The following is a 17,103-nucleotide window of genomic DNA, read 5'->3' on the forward strand; positions in this document are numbered from 1 at the left end:
AAGTACCGTTCTGTAATCAGCGAACCCAGAAGGGACTTTCCTGATTCAAACCATTGCCTAAACATCATTTTAAAATTTTTCGATTTTTTCCTAGGGGTACCCCTACAAAATTTTGGGTTTTCCAGTTTGACAGTTTAAAATTAAGGGACCAAACCCGAACGATATGTCAGCGGAATGGACTACCTTATATAATTGTATCATGTTCCCAATATCCCCATTTTTGCTCCTTCCGATGGACATAGCTCTGCCAATTATCCGATCAGGAAATAAAGTACCATTCTGTAATCAGCGAACCCAGAAGAGACTTTCCTTATTCAAACCATTGCCTACCCTTATGACATTTATATGACAGAAATCTATGATTATAGAAAGTATTTTGGTCATTAAGATCCATTAGGCCCATCTTAGTTATAAAAAAAGTACAAAATTATTCCTGATGCATCTTTATTGATCTTGGTGGCTTGGCTTTTGTGAGCTTTGAGCCAAATTCATAATATAATCTTTCTTGTCAGTCTTCTTCGGCAAAAGCACAGTCTGGATATTAGGAATCACTCCACCCTGAGCCAGAGTAACGTGTTGTAGCAACTCGTTCAACTCATCATCGTTGCGGATAGCCAACTGCAGATGACGAGGAATGATCCTGGTCTTCTTATTATCGCGAGCAGCATTGCCAGCCAACTCAAGAAGCTCAGCAGCCAGATATTCCATAACCGATGCCAAGTAAACCGGAGCACCAGCTCCAATGCGATCGGCGTAGTTTCCTTTACGGAGCATACGGTGAATGCGCCCCACCGGAAACTGAATTCCAGCACGACTCGAGCGGGACTTGGCCTTTCCGCTCACTTTTGCATCTTTTTTCCCTCCAGGCATTTTTTTGAATATTTTTTGTAGTTTTTTTCCTTGAAAACTTCTTTCTTCCACCAAAGTATCTGAAATGAAAAAAAAGAGTTCATTTTATATAATTAATTTTTTTGAAAAGCCTACTATGGCAGGATAGAAATATTGCCTCTATATTATTATTTCACTTTTTTTTTTTTATTTTTATTTTTTTATGCTACTTTCTTGGTAGAGCGTATGTAACTGAATTTAAAATATTTTATTTCCAATTAATTTTTTTTGAATTTTATTTTTATTCTTACCAATTTATTTTAATTTCAGGAGTTCACTTCACACACAACGTTGCAGTTTGATGTTTAGTCAGAGACTGAAGTAGAATCGTATTAATTTCACATAAGAAATTTAAAATATAAGAACAAGCCTACTTTGGTATATCTGCAAAAACACCTTTTTTTTGGCCAACAATTTAAATTTGGCGCCAGACTCTAAAATGTCATCTACAAAACGACAAAAAATATGTGATATATCGATAGCTTGTACAGTAAAATAGCGTGAGCTTATAAGCGACTTTCCTCATTCAATCCATTGCCTAAATATCATTTTAAAATTTTTCGATTTTTTCCTAGGGGTACCCCTACAAAATTTTGGGTTTTCCCAATATCCCCATTTTTGCTCCTTCCGATGGCCATAGCTCTGCCAAATTGTATCCGATCAGGAAATAAACTACCGTTCTGTAATCAGCGAACCCAGAAGGGACTTTTCTCATTCAAACCATTGCCTAAATATCATTTTAAAATTTTTCGATTTTTTCCTTACAAAGTTTTGGGTTTTCCCAATATCCCCATTTCTGATATCTTCCGATGGCCATAGCTCTGCCAATTTATATCCGATCAGGAAACAAAGTACCATTCAGTAATCAGCGAGCCCAGAAGCGACTTTCCTCATTCAAAATATTGCTTAAATATCGTTTTCAAAATTTTCGAATTTTTTCCAAGGGGCTCCCCTATAAAATTGTGGGTTTTCCTAATTTCCGTACTTTTGCCCCTTCCGATGGCCATAGATCTTCCAATTTGTATCCGATCAGGAAACAAAGTATCATTCAGTAATCAATGAACCCAGAAGCGACTTTCCTCATTCAAAACATTGCATAAATATCGTTTTCAAAATTTTCGAATTTTTTCCAAGGGGCTCCCCTATAAAATTGTGGGTTTTCCTAATTTCCGTACTTTTGCCCCTTCCGATGGCCATAGCTCTGCCAATTTATATCCGATCAGGAATCAAAGTACCATTCAGTAATCAGCGAACCCAGAAGGGACTTTCCTGATTCAAACCATTGCCTAAATATCATTTTAAAATTTGTCGATTTTTTCCAAGGGGCTCCCCTATAAAATTGTGGGTTTTCCTAATTTCCGTACTTTTGCCCCTTCCGATGGCCATAGATCTGCCAGTTTGTATTCGATCAGGAAATAAAGTACCGTTCTGTAATCAGCGAACCCAGAAGGGACTTTCCTGATTCAAACCATTGCCTAAACATCATTTTAAAATTTTCGAATTTTTTCCAAGGGGCTCCCCTATAAAATTGTGGGTTTTCCTAATTTCCGTACTTTTGCCCCTTCCGATGGCCATAGCTCTGCCAATTTATATCCGATCAGGAATCAAAGTACCATTCAGTAATCAATGAACCCAGGAGCGACTTTCCTCATTCAAAACATTGCATAAATATCGTTTTCAAAATTTTCGAATTTTTTCCAAGGGCTCCCCTATAAAATTGTGGGTTTTCCGAATTTCCGTACTTTTGCCCCTTCCGATACCCATAGCTCTGCCAATTTGTATTCGATCAGGAAATAAAGTACCGTTCTGTAATCAGCGAACCCAGAAGGGACTTTCCTGATTCAAACCATTGCCTAAACATCATTTTAAAATTTTTCGATTTTTTCCTAGGGGTACCCCTACAAAATTTTGGGTTTTCCAGTTTGACAGTTTAAAATTAAGGGACCAAACCCGAACGATATGTCAGCGGAATGGACTACCTTATATAATTGTATCATGTTCCCAATATCCCCATTTTTGCTCCTTCCGATGGACATAGCTCTGCCAATTATCCGATCAGGAAATAAAGTACCATTCTGTAATCAGCGAACCCAGAAGAGACTTTCCTTATTCAAACCATTGCCTACCCTTATGACATTTATATGACAGAAATCTATGATTATAGAAAGTATTTTGGTCATTAAGATCCATTAAGCCCATCTTAGTTATAAAAAAAGTACAAAACTATTCCTGATGCATCTTTATTGATCTTGGTGGCTTGGCTTTTGTGAGCTTTGAGCCAAATTCATAATATAATCTTTCTTGTCAGTCTTCTTCGGCAAAAGCACAGTCTGGATATTAGGAATCACTCCACCCTGAGCCAGAGTAACGTGTTGTAGCAACTTGTTCAACTCATCATCGTTGCGGATAGCCAACTGCAGATGACGAGGAATGATCCTGGTCTTCTTATTATCGCGAGCAGCATTGCCAGCCAACTCGAGAAGCTCAGCAGCCAGATACTCCATAACAGATGCCAAGTAAACCGGAGCACCAGCTCCAATGCGATCGGCGTAGTTTCCTTTACGGAGCATACGGTGAATGCGCCCCACCGGAAACTGAATTCCAGCACGACTCGAGCGGGACTTGGCCTTTCCGCTCACTTTTGCATCTTTTTTCCCTCCAGGCATTTTTTTGAATATATTTTGTAGTTTTTTTCCTTGAAAACTTCTTTCTTCCACCAAAGTATCTGAAATGAAAAAAAAGAGTTCATTTTATATAATTAATTTTTTTGAAAAGCCTACTATGGCAGGATAGAAATATTGCCTCTATATTATTATTTCACTTTTTTTTTTTTATTTTTATTTTTTTATGCTACTTTCTTGGTAGAGCGTATGTAACTGAATTTAAAATATTTTATTTCCAATTAATTTTTTTTGAATTTTATTTTTATTCTTACCAATTTATTTTAATTTCAGGAGTTCACTTCACACACAACGTTGCAGTTTGATGTTTAGTCAGAGACTGAAGTAGAATCGTATTAATTTCACATAAGAAATTTAAAATATAAGAACAAGCCTACTTTGGTATATCTGCAAAAACACCTTTTTTTTGGCCAACAATTTAAATTTGGCGCCAGACTTTCGGCGCCAGACCAGAAAATTTTCGAATTTTTTCCAAGGGGCTCCCCTATAAAATTGTGGGTTTTCCTAATTTCCGTACTTTTGCCCCTTCCGATGGCCATAGATCTTCCAATTTGTATCCGATCAGGAAACAAAGTATCATTCAGTAATCAATGAACCCAGAAGCGACTTTCCTCATTCAAAACATTGCATAAATATCGTTTTCAAAATTTTCGAATTTTTTCCAAGGGGCTCCCCTATAAAATTGTGGGTTTTCCTAATTTCCGTACTTTTGCCCCTTCCGATGGCCATAGCTCTGCCAATTTATATCCGATCAGGAATCAAAGTACCATTCAGTAATCAGCGAACCCAGAAGGGACTTTCCTGATTCAAACCATTGCCTAAATATCATTTTAAAATTTGTCGATTTTTTCCTATGGGTACCCCTACAAAATTTTGGGTTTTCCCAATATCCCCATTTTTGCTCCTTTCGATGGACATAGCTCTGCCAATTTCTATCCGATCAGGAAACAAAGTACCACTCAGTAATCAGCGAACCCAGAAGGGACTTTCCTCATTCAAAACATTCGTTAAATATCGTTTTCAAAATTTTCGAATTTTTTCCAAGGGGCTCCCCTATAAAATTGTGGGTTTTCCTAATTTCCGGACTTTTGCCCCTTCCGATGGCCATAGATCTGCCAATTTATATCCGATCAGGAATCAAAGTACCATTCAGTAATCAGCGAACCCAGAAGCGACTTTCCTCATTCAAAACATTGCATAAATATCGTTTTCAAAATTTTCGAATTTTTTCCAAGGGGCTCCCCTATAAAATTGTGGGTTTTCCTAATTTCCGTACTTTTGCCCCTTCCGATGGCCATAGATCTGCCAGTTTGTATTCGATCAGGAAATAAAGTACCGTTCTGTAATCAGCGAACCCAGAAGGGACTTTCCTGATTCAAACCATTGCCTAAACATCATTTTAAAATTTTCGAATTTTTTCCAAGGGGCTCCCCTATAAAATTGTGGGTTTTCCTAATTTCCGTACTTTTGCCCCTTCCGATGGCCATAGCTCTGCCAATTTATATCCGATCAGGAATCAAAGTACCATTCAGTAATCAATGAACCCAGGAGCGACTTTCCTCATTCAAAACATTGCATAAATATCGTTTTCAAAATTTTCGAATTTTTTCCAAGGGCTCCCCTATAAAATTGTGGGTTTTCCGAATTTCCGTACTTTTGCCCCTTCCGATACCCATAGCTCTGCCAATTTGTATTCGATCAGGAAATAAAGTACCGTTCTGTAATCAGCGAACCCAGAAGGGACTTTCCTGATTCAAACCATTGCCTAAACATCATTTTAAAATTTTCGAATTTTTTCCTAGGGGTACCCCTACAAAATTTTGGGTTTTCCCAATATCCCCATTTTTGCTCCTTTCCATGGACATAGCTCTGCCAATTTCTATCCGATCAGGAAACAAAGTACCACTCAGTAATCAGCGAACCCAGAAGCGACTTTCCTTATTCAAAACATTAGTTAAATATCGTTTTCAAAATTTTCGAATTTTTTCCAAGGGGCTCCCCTATAAAATTTTGGGTTTTCCTAATTTCCGTACTTTTGCCCCTTCCGATGGCCATAGATCTGCCAATTTGTATTCGATCAGGAAATAAAGTACCGTTCTGTAATCAGCGAACCCAGAAGGGACTTTCTTGATTCAATCCATTGCCTAAATATCATTTTAAAATTTGTCAATTTTTTCCTAGGGGTACCCCTACAAAATTTTGGGTTTTCCCAATATCCCCATTTTTGCTCCTTTCGATGGACATAGCTCTGCCAATTTCTATCCGATCAGGAAACAAAGTACCACTCAGTAATCAGCGAACCCAGAAGCGACTTTCCTCATTCAAAACATTCGTTAAATATCGTTTTCAAAATTTTCGAATTTTTTCCAAGGGGCTCCCCTATAAAATTTTGGGTTTTCCTAATTTCCGTACTTTTGCCCCTTCCGATGGCCATAGATCTGCCAATTTGTATTCGATCAGGAAATAAAGTACCGTTCTGTAATCAGCGAACCCAGAAGGGACTTTCCTGATTCAAACCATTGCCTAAACATCATTTTAAAATTTTTCGATTTTTTCCTAGGGGTACCCCTACAAAATTTTGGGTTTTCCAGTTTGACAGTTTAAAATTAAGGGACCAAACCCGAACGATATGTCAGCGGAATGGACTACCTTATATAATTGTATCATGTTCCCAATATCCCCATTTTTGCTCCTTCCGATGGACATAGCTCTGCCAATTATCCGATCAGGAAATAAAGTACCATTCTGTAATCAGCGAACCCAGAAGAGACTTTCCTTATTCAAACCATTGCCTACCCTTATGACATTTATATGACAGAAATCTATGATTATAGAAAGTATTTTGGTCATTAAGATCCATTAAGCCCATCTTAGTTATAAAAAAAGTACAAAATTATTCCTGATGCATTTTATTGATCTTGGTGGCTTGGCTTTTGTGAGCTTTGAGCCAAATTCATAATATAATCTTTCTTGTCAGTCTTCTTCGGCAAAAGCACAGTCTGGATATTAGGAATCACTCCACCCTGAGCCAGAGTAACGTGTTGTAGCAACTTGTTCAACTCATCATCGTTGCGGATAGCCAACTGCAGATGACGAGGAATGATCCTGGTCTTCTTATTATCGCGAGCAGCATTGCCAGCCAACTCGAGAAGCTCAGCAGCCAGATACTCCATAACAGATGCCAAGTAAACCGGAGCACCAGCTCCAATGCGATCGGCGTAGTTTCCTTTACGGAGCATACGGTGAATGCGCCCCACCGGAAACTGAATTCCAGCACGACTCGAGCGGGACTTGGCCTTTCCGCTCACTTTTGCATCTTTTTTCCCTCCAGGCATTTTTTTGAATATATTTTGTAGTTTTTTTCCTTGAAAACTTCTTTCTTCCACCAAAGTATCTGAAATGAAAAAAAAGAGTTCATTTTATATAATTAATTTTTTTGAAAAGCCTACTATGGCAGGATAGAAATATTGCCTCTATATTATTATTTCACTTTTTTTTTTTTATTTTTATTTTTTTATGCTACTTTCTTGGTAGAGCGTATGTAACTGAATTTAAAATATTTTATTTCCAATTAATTTTTTTTGAATTTTATTTTTATTCTTACCAATTTATTTTAATTTCAGGAGTTCACTTCACACACAACGTTGCAGTTTGATGTTTAGTCAGAGACTGAAGTAGAATCGTATTAATTTCACATAAGAAATTTAAAATATAAGAACAAGCCTACTTTGGTATATCTGCAAAAACACCTTTTTTTTGGCCAACAATTTAAATTTGGCGCCAGACTCTAAAATGTCATCTACAAAACGACAAAAAATATGTGATATATCGATAGCTTGTACAGTAAAATAGCGTGAGCTTATAAGCGACTTTCCTCATTCAATCCATTGCCTAAATATCATTTTAAAATTTTTCGATTTTTTCCTAGGGGTACCCCTACAAAATTTTGGGTTTTCCCAATATCCCCATTTTTGCTCCTTCCGATGGCCATAGCTCTGCCAATTTGTATCCGATCAGGAAATAAACTACCGTTCTGTAATCAGCGAACCCAGAAGGGACTTTTCTCATTCAAACCATTGCCTAAATATCATTTTAAAATTTTTCGATTTTTTCCTTACAAAGTTTTGGGTTTTCCCAATATCCCCATTTCTGATATCTTCCGATGGCCATAGCTCTGCCAATTTATATCCGATCAGGAAACAAAGTACCTTTCAGTAATCAGCGAGCCCAGAAGCGACTTTCCTCATTCAAAACATTGCTTGAATATCGTTTTCAAAATTTTCGAATTTTTTCCAAGGGGCTCCCCTATAAAATTTTGGGTTTTCCTAATTTCCGTACTTTTGCCCCTTCCGATGGCCATAGCTCTGCCAATTTCTATCCGATCAGGAAACAAAGTACCACTCAGTAATCAGCGAACCCAGAGGCGACTTTCCTCATTCAAAACATTCGTTAAATATTGTTTTCAAAATTTTCGAATTTTTTCCAAGGGGCTCCCCTATAAAATTGTGGGTTTTCCTAATTTCCGTACTTTTGCCCCTTCCGATGGCCATAGATCTGCCAATTTGTATTCGATCAGGAAATAAAGTACCGTTCTGTAATCAGCGAACCCAGAAGGGACTTTCCTGATTCAAACCATTGCCTAAATATCATTTTAAAATTTATCAATTTTTTCCTATGGGTACCCCTACAAAATTTTGGGTTTTCCCAATATCCCCATTTTTGCTCCTTTCGATGGACATAGCTCTGCCAATTTCTATCCGATCAGGAAACAAAGTACCACTCAGTAATCAGCGAACCCAGAAGCGACTTTCCTCATTCAAAACATTCGTTAAATATCGTTTTCAAAATTTTCGAATTTTTTCCAAGGGAAAAAATAAATTTTTGGGTTTATAAAATTTTGGGTTTTCCTAATTTCCGTACTTTTGCCCCTTCCGATGGCCATAGCTCTGCCAATTTCTATCCGATCAGGAAACAAAGTACCACTCAGTAATCAGCGAACCCAGAGGCGACTTTCCTCATTCAAAACATTGCTTGAATATCGTTTTCAAAATTTTCGAATTTTTTCCAAGGGGCTCCCCTATAAAATTGTGGGTTTTCCTAATTTCCGTACTTTTGCCCCTTCCGATGGCCATAGCTCTGCCAATTTATATCCGATCAGGAATCAAAGTACCATTCAGTAATCAGCGAACCCAGAAACGACTTTCCATATTCAAAACATTGCTTGAATATCGTTTTCAAAATTTTCGAATTTTTTCCAAGGGGCTCCCCTATAAAATTGTGGGTTTTCCTAATTTCCGTACTTTTGCCCCTTCCGATGGCCATAGATCTGCCAATTTGTATTCGATCAGGAAATAAAGTACCGTTCTGTAATCAGCGAACCCAGAAGGGACTTTCCTGATTCAAACCATTGCCTAAACATCATTTTAAAATTTTTCGATTTTTTCCTAGGGGTACCCCTACAAAATTTTGGGTTTTCCAGTTTGACAGTTTAAAATTAAGGGACCAAACCCGAACGATATGTCAGCGGAATGGACTACCTTATATAATTGTATCATGTTCCCAATATCCCCATTTTTGCTCCTTCCGATGGACATAGCTCTGCCAATTTTTATCCGATCAGGAAATAAAGTACCATTCTGTAATCAGCGAACCCAGAAGACACTTTCCTTATTCAAACCATTGCCTACCCTTATGACATTTATATGACAGAAATCTATGATTATAGAAAGTATTTTGGTCATTAAGATCCATTAAGCCCATCTTAGTTATAAAAAAAGTACAAAATTATTCCTGATGCATCTTTATTGATCTTGGTGGCTTGGCTTTTGTGAGCTTTGAGCCAAATTCATAATATAATCTTTCTTGTCAGTCTTCTTCGGCAAAAGCACAGTCTGGATATTAGGAATCACTCCACCCTGAGCCAGAGTAACGTGTTGTAGCAACTTGTTCAACTCATCATCGTTGCGGATAGCCAACTGCAGATGACGAGGAATGATCCTGGTCTTCTTATTATCGCGAGCAGCATTGCCAGCCAACTCGAGAAGCTCAGCAGCCAGATACTCCATAACAGAGGCCAAGTAAACCGGAGCACCAGCTCCAATGCGATCGGCGTAGTTTCCTTTACGGAGCATACGGTGAATGCGCCCCACCGGGAACTGAATTCCAGCACGACTCGAGCGGGACTTGGCCTTTCCGCTCACTTTTGCATCTTTTTTCCCTCCAGGCATTTTTTTGAATATTTTTTGTAGTTTTTTTCCTTGAAAACTTCTTTCTTCCACCAAAGTATCTGAAATGAAAAAAAATAGAGTTCATTTTATATAATTAATGTTTTTTTGTGAAGCCTACTATGGCAGGATAGAAATATTGCCTCTATATTTTTATTTCACTTTTTTTTTTATATTTTTATCATTTCACTTTTATTTTAATAATTCAATTCACACACGATGCTACTTTCTTGTTAGAGCGGTATGTAACTGAATTTAAAATATTTTATTTCCAATTAATTTTTTTTGAATTTTATTTTTTTTCTTACCAATTTTTTTTAATTTCAGGAATTTACTTCACACCCAACGTTGCAGTTTGATGTTTAGTCAGAGACTGAAGTAGAATCGTATTAATTTCACATAAGAAATTTAAAATATAAGTACAAGCCTACTTTGGTATACACCTTTGGCACAAACACCTTTTTTTGGCCAACAATTTAAGTTTGGCGCCCGTCTCTAAAGCGCCATCTACAAAACGTCACGAAATGTTCGATATATATCGATAGATTGTATTGTAAAATGGCGGGTACATGGCGGATATGTAAAATAATATATTTAAAGAAATATCTTATGCTGAAACATATTTTTATGTAAAAACAAATTAAAAATTTAAAAAAAATATTTAAGTTTGTGAATACTTATAATGGTTACCGTTGAAAATAACAATTCATAGAAGTATATACAAACCTTTTGCATCTTATTTTCAATATAGAGGCGGTTTCAAGTTTACTTTCATTTGGAATCGTTAACTCAGCGTGAATAAGGTAACCAAAACAGAAAAACAAGAAGCCGCTGGCAGAGTTCTTGAAGTTTTCTGCTTACTCCGCAGCCTGAACATTATATATTGCTTTGTATTTTGCTCCGGGTGGCGCATTTCTTGAAAATTATAGCCATGAGAGAAGACAATCAGCTATTTCAGGCACTGGCAATAAGTTTATTATTGGGTAAGGTTCTGTTTTTTAAGAATATTCTTTTAAATCTAAATCATTTTGTTTATAGTTCTACCCACCTGCCTAGCCCTGCCGTATGCCTCATCTGGCGGCAATGATATTGATACTGATAGCACTGGCATTGGGCGACCTGTGGACTACCACACTGTTGTGGGCCACTTAAAGGACTTCTTTATGTACATGCCAGTGATGATGACTACGCTGAAGGAGACAATGTCCGGTTTCCCGAAATTCGCCGAGGGTATGCGTATATTGACCTCCGGAAAAGGACGAGCCGATGGCGAGGACTGCAAGTGCAATCAAAACGGACTGGGCAGCGGGGAAATCCTGGATTCAAATAGTCGATTTGGGTGACCCGGATTCCGGAAACCAATTCCCCAGTACGTGAATAAAATAAAAAAAATTACATCACAAATAAAAAATGAATGAAATGAAGTCATTGGTGAAAGGGATAGGGATCGAACAAAATCTTAGGATCGGGATCAAAATTCCTGGAAAATGTTGTACCTTATTATCTGAAGAATTATTTTAAAAAACTCTTTCATTTTTCTGCCGAGTCACTAGTAAGTTGAATAAATTACTCAATAAGAAAATCAATTGTAATCGTTTGGGGACTTTCCTGTTGTCCTGTTTACCGAGAAGACGCCATGCCCTTGAACGGGTGATATTGTTAGACAATAACTAAGTAGCCCATAACCCATAACCCATATTGGCTGGACTTGAACTACATATATTTCTAGATATTTTCTTAAGCTGTTTTCTATGGCTTATTAGCCCTTCCCCTTGGGAATGCTGACCACCTGCCTGTAGAAGCACAGACATGGTGGTTAGGGGGGGCTCCTAATCAAAGCCACCAATCTGCATACAATCACCAGGGGGTTGGCGGAGTTCGAGGTAACCACCGAACCACCGGGAACCAATGGGCGACTGTCATGTTTGCAGTTGTCATTATTGTTAATTGTATTTGCGGTGTGACCGGGCATGCATGGTCTATATTTACATATGTATTCCAAACCAAAGGGGACAAATGTAATTCGGTGTTGGTTTATACTTTCAGTTTCAGTGGGGACTTTGGAGCGAACGCAACTGTACCCGAACAGCATGCCCAGGAAGCGCAAAAAGCGGATATACTAGTGACACTCGAAAGGAAACCCCATAACGCATCGGCCACGATGGCCACTGGCATCGAGCTTCTGGTGGCCGCCGCCCTCTGTGTCGCGTGTCCACCTTTGAATGAATCCCTGCCCGCGAATCTCATCCAGGTGGACAGTGATAACGTACCCTTGCCCACCGAACTGCCCATCGACATGGAGGCCTCTGACGCTGGACTGGACGAGGATGTGCCGGCGGAGACCCTGGAGACGCTAATCAACAAGAAGATTAAGTTGCGCGAAATGCGGGACTGGATCGGTGGGAAGCATTTAAGAATCGCTACCCTCGAGGATTACCCGCTCAGCTATACGGAGCTATTGGAGAATGGTTCTCGGATCGGGCACGGCGTGTCCTTTCAGATAATCGATTTTCTGAAGAAGAAATTCAACTTTACATACGAGGTCTATGTGCCCCAGGACAACATCATCGGATCGCCCACCGACTTTGATCGGAGTCTCATCGAGATGGTCAACAAAAGCGTGAGTTTTTAATTTGAATACTTTTAAAGGGTATTGAGATATATTTTATTGTTCAGCTGGTGGACCTGGCTGCTGCCTTTATACCCTCGTTGTCGGAGCAACGGAGATACGTCTACTACTCGACCACCACTCTGGACGAGGGCGAGTGGATAATGGTGATGCAGCGTCCGAGGGAATCGGCCAGCGGGTCCGGTCTACTGGCACCCTTCGAGTTCTGGGTGTGGATCCTCATTCTGGTCTCGCTTCTGGCCGTCGGACCGATCATATATGTCCTTATTATTTTGAGGAATCGTCTCACCGGCGACTCCAACCAGCAGCCGTACTCTTTGGGGCACTGCGCCTGGTTCGTCTACGGGGCCCTGATGAAGCAGGGCAGCACCTTGTCGCCCATTGCCGGTAAGCTGCAATTAGGTTAAAGTGCAATCGGCCAGTTGCCGATGGCATCAGCGAGCGCGCTAATGGGCCAATAGATTGCATGTGTGGGGTCAGTTTGTCGATTCATTAAACTCATTAAAAACCATTACAGACTCGACCCGGCTACTATTCGCCACCTGGTGGATATTCATCACGATATTAACCTCTTTTTATACCGCCAACTTGACCGCCTTCCTCACCCTCTCCAAGTTCACGCTACCCTACAACACCGTCAACGATATCCTGACCAAAAACAAGCACTTTGTTTCGATGCGCGGCGGTGGGGTGGAGTATGCCATTCGAACGGTAAGCAGGGACTATACTTTAATCCTACTATAATCTACTAATTCTGACTCCTTCAGACTAACGAATCCCTGTCGATGCTTAACCGTATGATTCTAAACAATTATGCCGTGTTTTCGGACGAGACCAACGACACCTTTAATTTGCAAAACTATGTGGAGAGAAATGGATATGTATTCGTTCGAGATCGGCCGGCAATCAATATAATGCTTTACCAGGACTACCTTTATCGCAAAACCATCAGCTACAGTGACGAGAAAATTCATTGTCCTTTTGCCATGGCCAAGGAGCCTTTTCTCAAAAAGAAACGAACCTTTGCCTATCCGATTGGTTCCAATTTGAGTGCCCTCTTCGATCCCGAGTAAGTCCAAGGAGTTCGAAAAGGTTCTTTAATTGAAAATCTCAATTTCTGTTGGTTTAGATTGCTCAACCTAGTGGAGTCCGGCATTGTGAAGCATTTATCGGCCAAGGATCTGCCTAGTGCGGAGATATGTCCCCAGGATCTGGGAGGCACAGAGCGACAGCTACGAAATGGAGACTTGGTAAGTGATTTTAAACATTTTTACTAAAATAGAAATAATAATACTTTAAAACGATTTTAGATGATGACTTACTACATAATGCTGGCAGGATTTGCCACTTCGATGGCCGTTTTCACCACGGAGTTGTTGTTCCGCTACGTAAACAGCCGCCAGGAGGCCAACAAATGGGCACGCCATGGAATCGGGCGAACGCCCAATGGCCAGTCGGTGGCTCCGTCTCGGTGGCTGCGTGGTTGGCGGCGCCTGGACAGCGGAAACCGACAACTGTTGGGCACCTCCACCCATGGCCAGAATGTGACACCGCCGCCGCCCTATCAGAGCATCTTCAGTGGCGGCGGCCATGGAGACTCGTTGGGAAATCGCTGGCGGCGTCCACCCATCGGAAACGGAAATGGTGTCCTTCTGGGCGGTGGTGCCTCTGATTCTGGAGTCCGGCGACTGATCAATGGACGCGACTACATGGTATACCGCAACACCAACGGTCAGAGTCAGCTGGTTCCGGTACGATCACCTTCGGCGGCACTATTTCAGTATACCTACACCGAGTAGGGAGTAGAATTTAGGTACTTGCCAGTACCAGTCACCACAGCACCGAAGACGTAGGCATCCCATTTGTTGTGATTTTATTATTCTTTCAATAAAAGTGCACTAACTGGATGGAGATGTGTTTCATTTCATTATAATATATCACAAATAATAATAGAAGCGCGAAGAATTCCATTTATTTACACATTTAAGCGACACCATTACTCCAGTGTGGATTGCGGACTGAACTGATAGGCGGAGGACTGCATATCCAGGCTGCTGTGGGAGGAGCACGAACTGACCGAAGGAGCACGCGTGGAGGAGGCCGATGAAACGGAAGAGGAGGCGCTGGACCCGCTGGAGGAAGAGCTCACCCAGGCGTGGCCACTGCGACGTCTTCGCTGGCGGACTAGGCCCAAAACCGATCCAGCCACCGGAGTGGAGGCCGAGCTGGCCGAAACCTGACGTCGAATCTGGGTGACATTGCGTTCGGCTACGGGAGCAGTGGCGGGCCGTCGTGATGCCGATTCTGAGCTGTCAGCATCGCTGGAGGGCGGCGAAGAAGCCTCCTCGACTTCTGCTGGCAATGGAGGAGCGTTGAGAGCGCGTCCATCCAAGAGCAGCAATGTGGGCACACTGCGGGCCAACACAGAACGGTATAGAGGAAGCCGGCACACAGGATTTCCTTGCAGCTCCACTTCCTGCAGCTGCGGACACATCCCCAAGAAGGAGAGCAGTCCCAGCTCACTGATCCGGTTGCTACGAGCTCTAAGCACCCGGAGGTGTGTTAGCTCGGCCAGGGGATCAACCCTCTGAATCATATTCCCGTCGGCGATGAGCACACGGATGCTGGGCAGGCCGCTGGTGCCGTCGAAGCTGTTCAGGCCACAGTTACTGATGTCCAGCCGGGTCAGCTGAAGCAGGCCATAGCCCAAGTCGCGGAGGGAGCTTAACACACTGCCGCTCAGGTCAAGGGTCTGGAGGCGCGGCAGGAAGAGCGACAGCCGGGACAGGCTGATGGTGTAGGAGATCACGCGCAGGCGCACCGACTCCACGGCCTCCAGGTCCGTGCGCTGAGTAACACGGCGCTGTGAAAATAAAAAAAAAGGTTATACAACAACTGGCTTTTTTATTTTCACAAAGGATATATTCGGGGGTAGGTTTATATGCGACTTACCAGCAACTCATCCAAAGTCGGTTCTGGGGCCTGCTGGGGCAACACAACGGGCAGCAGGTGCACGAATGCCGGAAAGTGCTGCGTCTCCTCGACAGCGGCCACGTCCCGGTCGAAGGAGTTCCGACGTCCCAGTTGCCGCCGGTTGATCTGTGCCCGCTGCTGTTGCTGCTGGGCGGGATTCTGCTGATTAAGTCGCACCTCAGGCGGCGGCAAACGGAGTTGGGCCATTGCCGCCGGCCCAGGGGGATTCGCCAGCAGCACGGGAAGTTCCGCTTGCAGGGAGTGCTCCGGCGAGGACTCCAGATACTCGGCAGGTGCCTCCAGGAGGGGCATTCTTTGAGCTTGTCTTTGGACACTTTTTGCTACCTTTTGCGACTTGGCCGGCTGTCTTTTGACGGTTTTTATTGATATAACAACTCGGAAGTTACCAAGGGCAACGCTTTCGATAACATCCTTTCCAAAACCAATGCCGGAAAGCTAAGTATTCAAGCGCATCCTTATAAACAAAAAATGTTGCCTACATTTTGGGGCCAGAAGCTCTTTTGGTCTTTAAATTTAAATGTTAATATTTAATAACTTTATAATTAATAAAATAAATATGTAAATAATTTTATAAAGACTTAAAAATTATAAAGTTTCTATATATAAGCTTTTAATAATATCCTTGTGTGAATTCCTAGCAAATTCTTAAACTTTTCACTGCTTTATCGATTTGGAAATTTGCAGCATTCCCATGTTGTGTTTTTGGCAAAAAGGACCTTTCACACTGACGTCAGTGTGACGTCACGGTAGTGACGTTCATTCGCTCACCAACCGTCTGGCCAACGGGGAGAGCAAAGAGAGAGAGAGAGTTCCCAAGATGTTAGCCAATTGCCCAACGCCTTTTGCCATTTCGAGGGCCATTAGCCATCACCAGAAGGCTTTCGCTGTCTCTTTCACCTTTCACCTCTCACCTACGACACCTCCCCCACCCCCGGCACACTCTTCCAAACTTTCCCCGTTCTCCGCCCCAACGCCACCCACTCCTAAATTGTCTCGCTCTCCTGTGCTTACGATAATGAAATTTGGGAGAGCTTTTGCCGGCTTTTGTGTGCTTGTTGTGGGTGGGCAAATGGAAATGGTGGCTCCCAGGGGAGGTGCTGTTGTTGTTTTGGTTTTGGCTCCGACACCGAGCCGAGCTTTTTCGATTGACGTCATCAGAGGCGAAAGCTGCGCAACGAGCTGACATCCTACCACGCATTTATCGATTCCACAGGCGAGCGAGAGTGGGAGAAAGTCTCTCTTTTTGGTGGCTGTCGGCGTGGGTGGAGGGGAAGGATGGAGGTGCCTTACGTGTGGGCGAATTTGGTTTTTGAAAAAATGACACGACAGCAGCTGCAGCTTGAAACCAATATAGGTGCACTGGAGAAATGCAAAAAAAACTAAATAAATTATAAAAGAAAAATAATAATAAAAAAAGAAAATGTTTTTATATAAAAGATATTTTAGCTGTAGTTAATTCAAAGCCAAACTTTGTTTTATTTTTAATATATTTTTCATATAAGGGAATTATTTTCCTCAGTGTAGTCGCAGTTGGCTAATAAGTTGGGGTTCAGGTGTTGCTTGAATAAAATAAAATCCCATCTTTGGCTCGCACATTTTTATAGAGGCCTAAAAATAGAATTTGTCAATAATACCAACACACACACTCGTGCAGTCTCGTTGTGTGGGTGCAGGACACGCACTGTTG

General features: G+C 41.4%; 7 protein-coding genes across 8 annotated transcripts; 2 read left to right on the forward strand and 5 right to left on the reverse strand.

The window, feature by feature from the left end:
• Positions 1-427: 427 nt before the first annotated feature.
• LOC122321491 (histone H2A-like) lies at positions 428-1,296 on the reverse strand. The gene is made up of 2 exons (XM_070279904.1): positions 1,140-1,296; positions 428-929 (listed from the first exon to the last, which is right to left on the reverse strand). Exon 2 carries the CDS (start codon positions 868-870, stop codon positions 445-447), a length of 426 nt encoding a protein of 141 aa, XP_070136005.1. The 5' UTR covers positions 871-929; positions 1,140-1,296; the 3' UTR covers positions 428-444.
• A 1,808-nt stretch (positions 1,297-3,104) lies between these two features.
• Positions 3,105-3,979, reverse strand: LOC122321495 (histone H2A-like). The gene is made up of 2 exons (XM_070280016.1): positions 3,824-3,979; positions 3,105-3,613 (listed from the first exon to the last, which is right to left on the reverse strand). Exon 2 carries the CDS (start codon positions 3,552-3,554, stop codon positions 3,129-3,131), a length of 426 nt encoding a protein of 141 aa, XP_070136117.1. The 5' UTR covers positions 3,555-3,613; positions 3,824-3,979; the 3' UTR covers positions 3,105-3,128.
• Positions 3,980-6,463: 2,484 nt separating this feature from the next.
• LOC122320961 (histone H2A-like) lies at positions 6,464-7,326 on the reverse strand. Its single transcript, XM_070279985.1, has 2 exons — positions 7,174-7,326; positions 6,464-6,963 (listed from the first exon to the last, which is right to left on the reverse strand). The coding sequence occupies exon 2, from the start codon at positions 6,902-6,904 to the stop codon at positions 6,479-6,481; it is 426 nt and encodes a 141-aa protein (XP_070136086.1). The 5' UTR covers positions 6,905-6,963; positions 7,174-7,326; the 3' UTR covers positions 6,464-6,478.
• Positions 7,327-9,353: 2,027 nt separating this feature from the next.
• LOC108120645 (histone H2A-like) lies at positions 9,354-10,241 on the reverse strand. The gene is made up of 2 exons (XM_017234388.3): positions 10,102-10,241; positions 9,354-9,855 (listed from the first exon to the last, which is right to left on the reverse strand). Exon 2 carries the CDS (start codon positions 9,794-9,796, stop codon positions 9,371-9,373), a length of 426 nt encoding a protein of 141 aa, XP_017089877.2. The 5' UTR covers positions 9,797-9,855; positions 10,102-10,241; the 3' UTR covers positions 9,354-9,370.
• LOC108120707 (uncharacterized) lies at positions 10,195-11,195 on the forward strand. Of its 2 annotated transcripts, XM_017234450.3 has the most exons (3): positions 10,195-10,596; positions 10,662-10,776; positions 10,832-11,195. In XM_017234450.3, the coding sequence occupies exons 2-3, from the start codon at positions 10,725-10,727 to the stop codon at positions 11,134-11,136; spliced, it is 357 nt and encodes a 118-aa protein (XP_017089939.2). In that variant the 5' UTR covers positions 10,195-10,596; positions 10,662-10,724; the 3' UTR covers positions 11,137-11,195. The 2 variants fall into 2 exon arrangements, with proteins under 2 accessions (XP_017089939.2, XP_043070070.1); XM_043214135.2 differs by having other exon boundaries at positions 10,195-10,776.
• Positions 11,196-11,858: 663 nt separating this feature from the next.
• Ir76b (Ionotropic receptor 76b) lies at positions 11,859-14,276 on the forward strand. The gene is made up of 6 exons (XM_017234410.3): positions 11,859-12,413; positions 12,470-12,809; positions 12,940-13,133; positions 13,190-13,491; positions 13,552-13,672; positions 13,733-14,276. Exons 1-6 carry the CDS (start codon positions 11,955-11,957, stop codon positions 14,219-14,221), a joined length of 1,905 nt encoding a protein of 634 aa, XP_017089899.2. The 5' UTR covers positions 11,859-11,954; the 3' UTR covers positions 14,222-14,276.
• Positions 14,277-14,418: 142 nt separating this feature from the next.
• LOC108120705 (nischarin) lies at positions 14,419-15,707 on the reverse strand. Its single transcript, XM_017234448.2, has 2 exons — positions 15,375-15,707; positions 14,419-15,285 (listed from the first exon to the last, which is right to left on the reverse strand). Exons 1-2 carry the CDS (start codon positions 15,705-15,707, stop codon positions 14,419-14,421), a joined length of 1,200 nt encoding a protein of 399 aa, XP_017089937.2.
• Between the last annotated feature and the right edge of the window lie 1,396 nt (positions 15,708-17,103).

This window comes from Drosophila bipectinata, chromosome 3L, assembly GCF_030179905.1.
Source record: "Drosophila bipectinata strain 14024-0381.07 chromosome 3L, DbipHiC1v2, whole genome shotgun sequence".
Taxonomy (NCBI): domain Eukaryota; kingdom Metazoa; phylum Arthropoda; class Insecta; order Diptera; family Drosophilidae; genus Drosophila; species Drosophila bipectinata.

Coding starts and splice junctions, on each gene's coding strand:
- LOC108120707 (XM_043214135.2), top strand. CDS start 10,725: ATGAGAGAAGACAATCAGCTATTTCAGGCACTGGCAATAAGTTTATTA. Junction 10,777..10,831: donor GGCAATAAGTTTATTATTGG/GTAAGGTTCTGT, acceptor TTTTGTTTATAG/TTCTACCCACCTGCCTAGCC.
- Ir76b (XM_017234410.3), top strand. CDS start 11,955: ATGGCCACTGGCATCGAGCTTCTGGTGGCCGCCGCCCTCTGTGTCGCG. Junction 12,414..12,469: donor TCGAGATGGTCAACAAAAGC/GTGAGTTTTTAA, acceptor TTTATTGTTCAG/CTGGTGGACCTGGCTGCTGC. Junction 13,492..13,551: donor AGTGCCCTCTTCGATCCCGA/GTAAGTCCAAGG, acceptor CTGTTGGTTTAG/ATTGCTCAACCTAGTGGAGT.
- LOC108120705 (XM_017234448.2), bottom strand. CDS start 15,707: ATGCCCCTCCTGGAGGCACCTGCCGAGTATCTGGAGTCCTCGCCGGAG. Junction 15,286..15,374: donor CGACTTTGGATGAGTTGCTG/GTAAGTCGCATA, acceptor TTATTTTCACAG/CGCCGTGTTACTCAGCGCAC.
- LOC108120645 (XM_017234388.3), bottom strand. CDS start 9,796: ATGCCTGGAGGGAAAAAAGATGCAAAAGTGAGCGGAAAGGCCAAGTCC.
- LOC122321495 (XM_070280016.1), bottom strand. CDS start 3,554: ATGCCTGGAGGGAAAAAAGATGCAAAAGTGAGCGGAAAGGCCAAGTCC.
- LOC122320961 (XM_070279985.1), bottom strand. CDS start 6,904: ATGCCTGGAGGGAAAAAAGATGCAAAAGTGAGCGGAAAGGCCAAGTCC.
- LOC122321491 (XM_070279904.1), bottom strand. CDS start 870: ATGCCTGGAGGGAAAAAAGATGCAAAAGTGAGCGGAAAGGCCAAGTCC.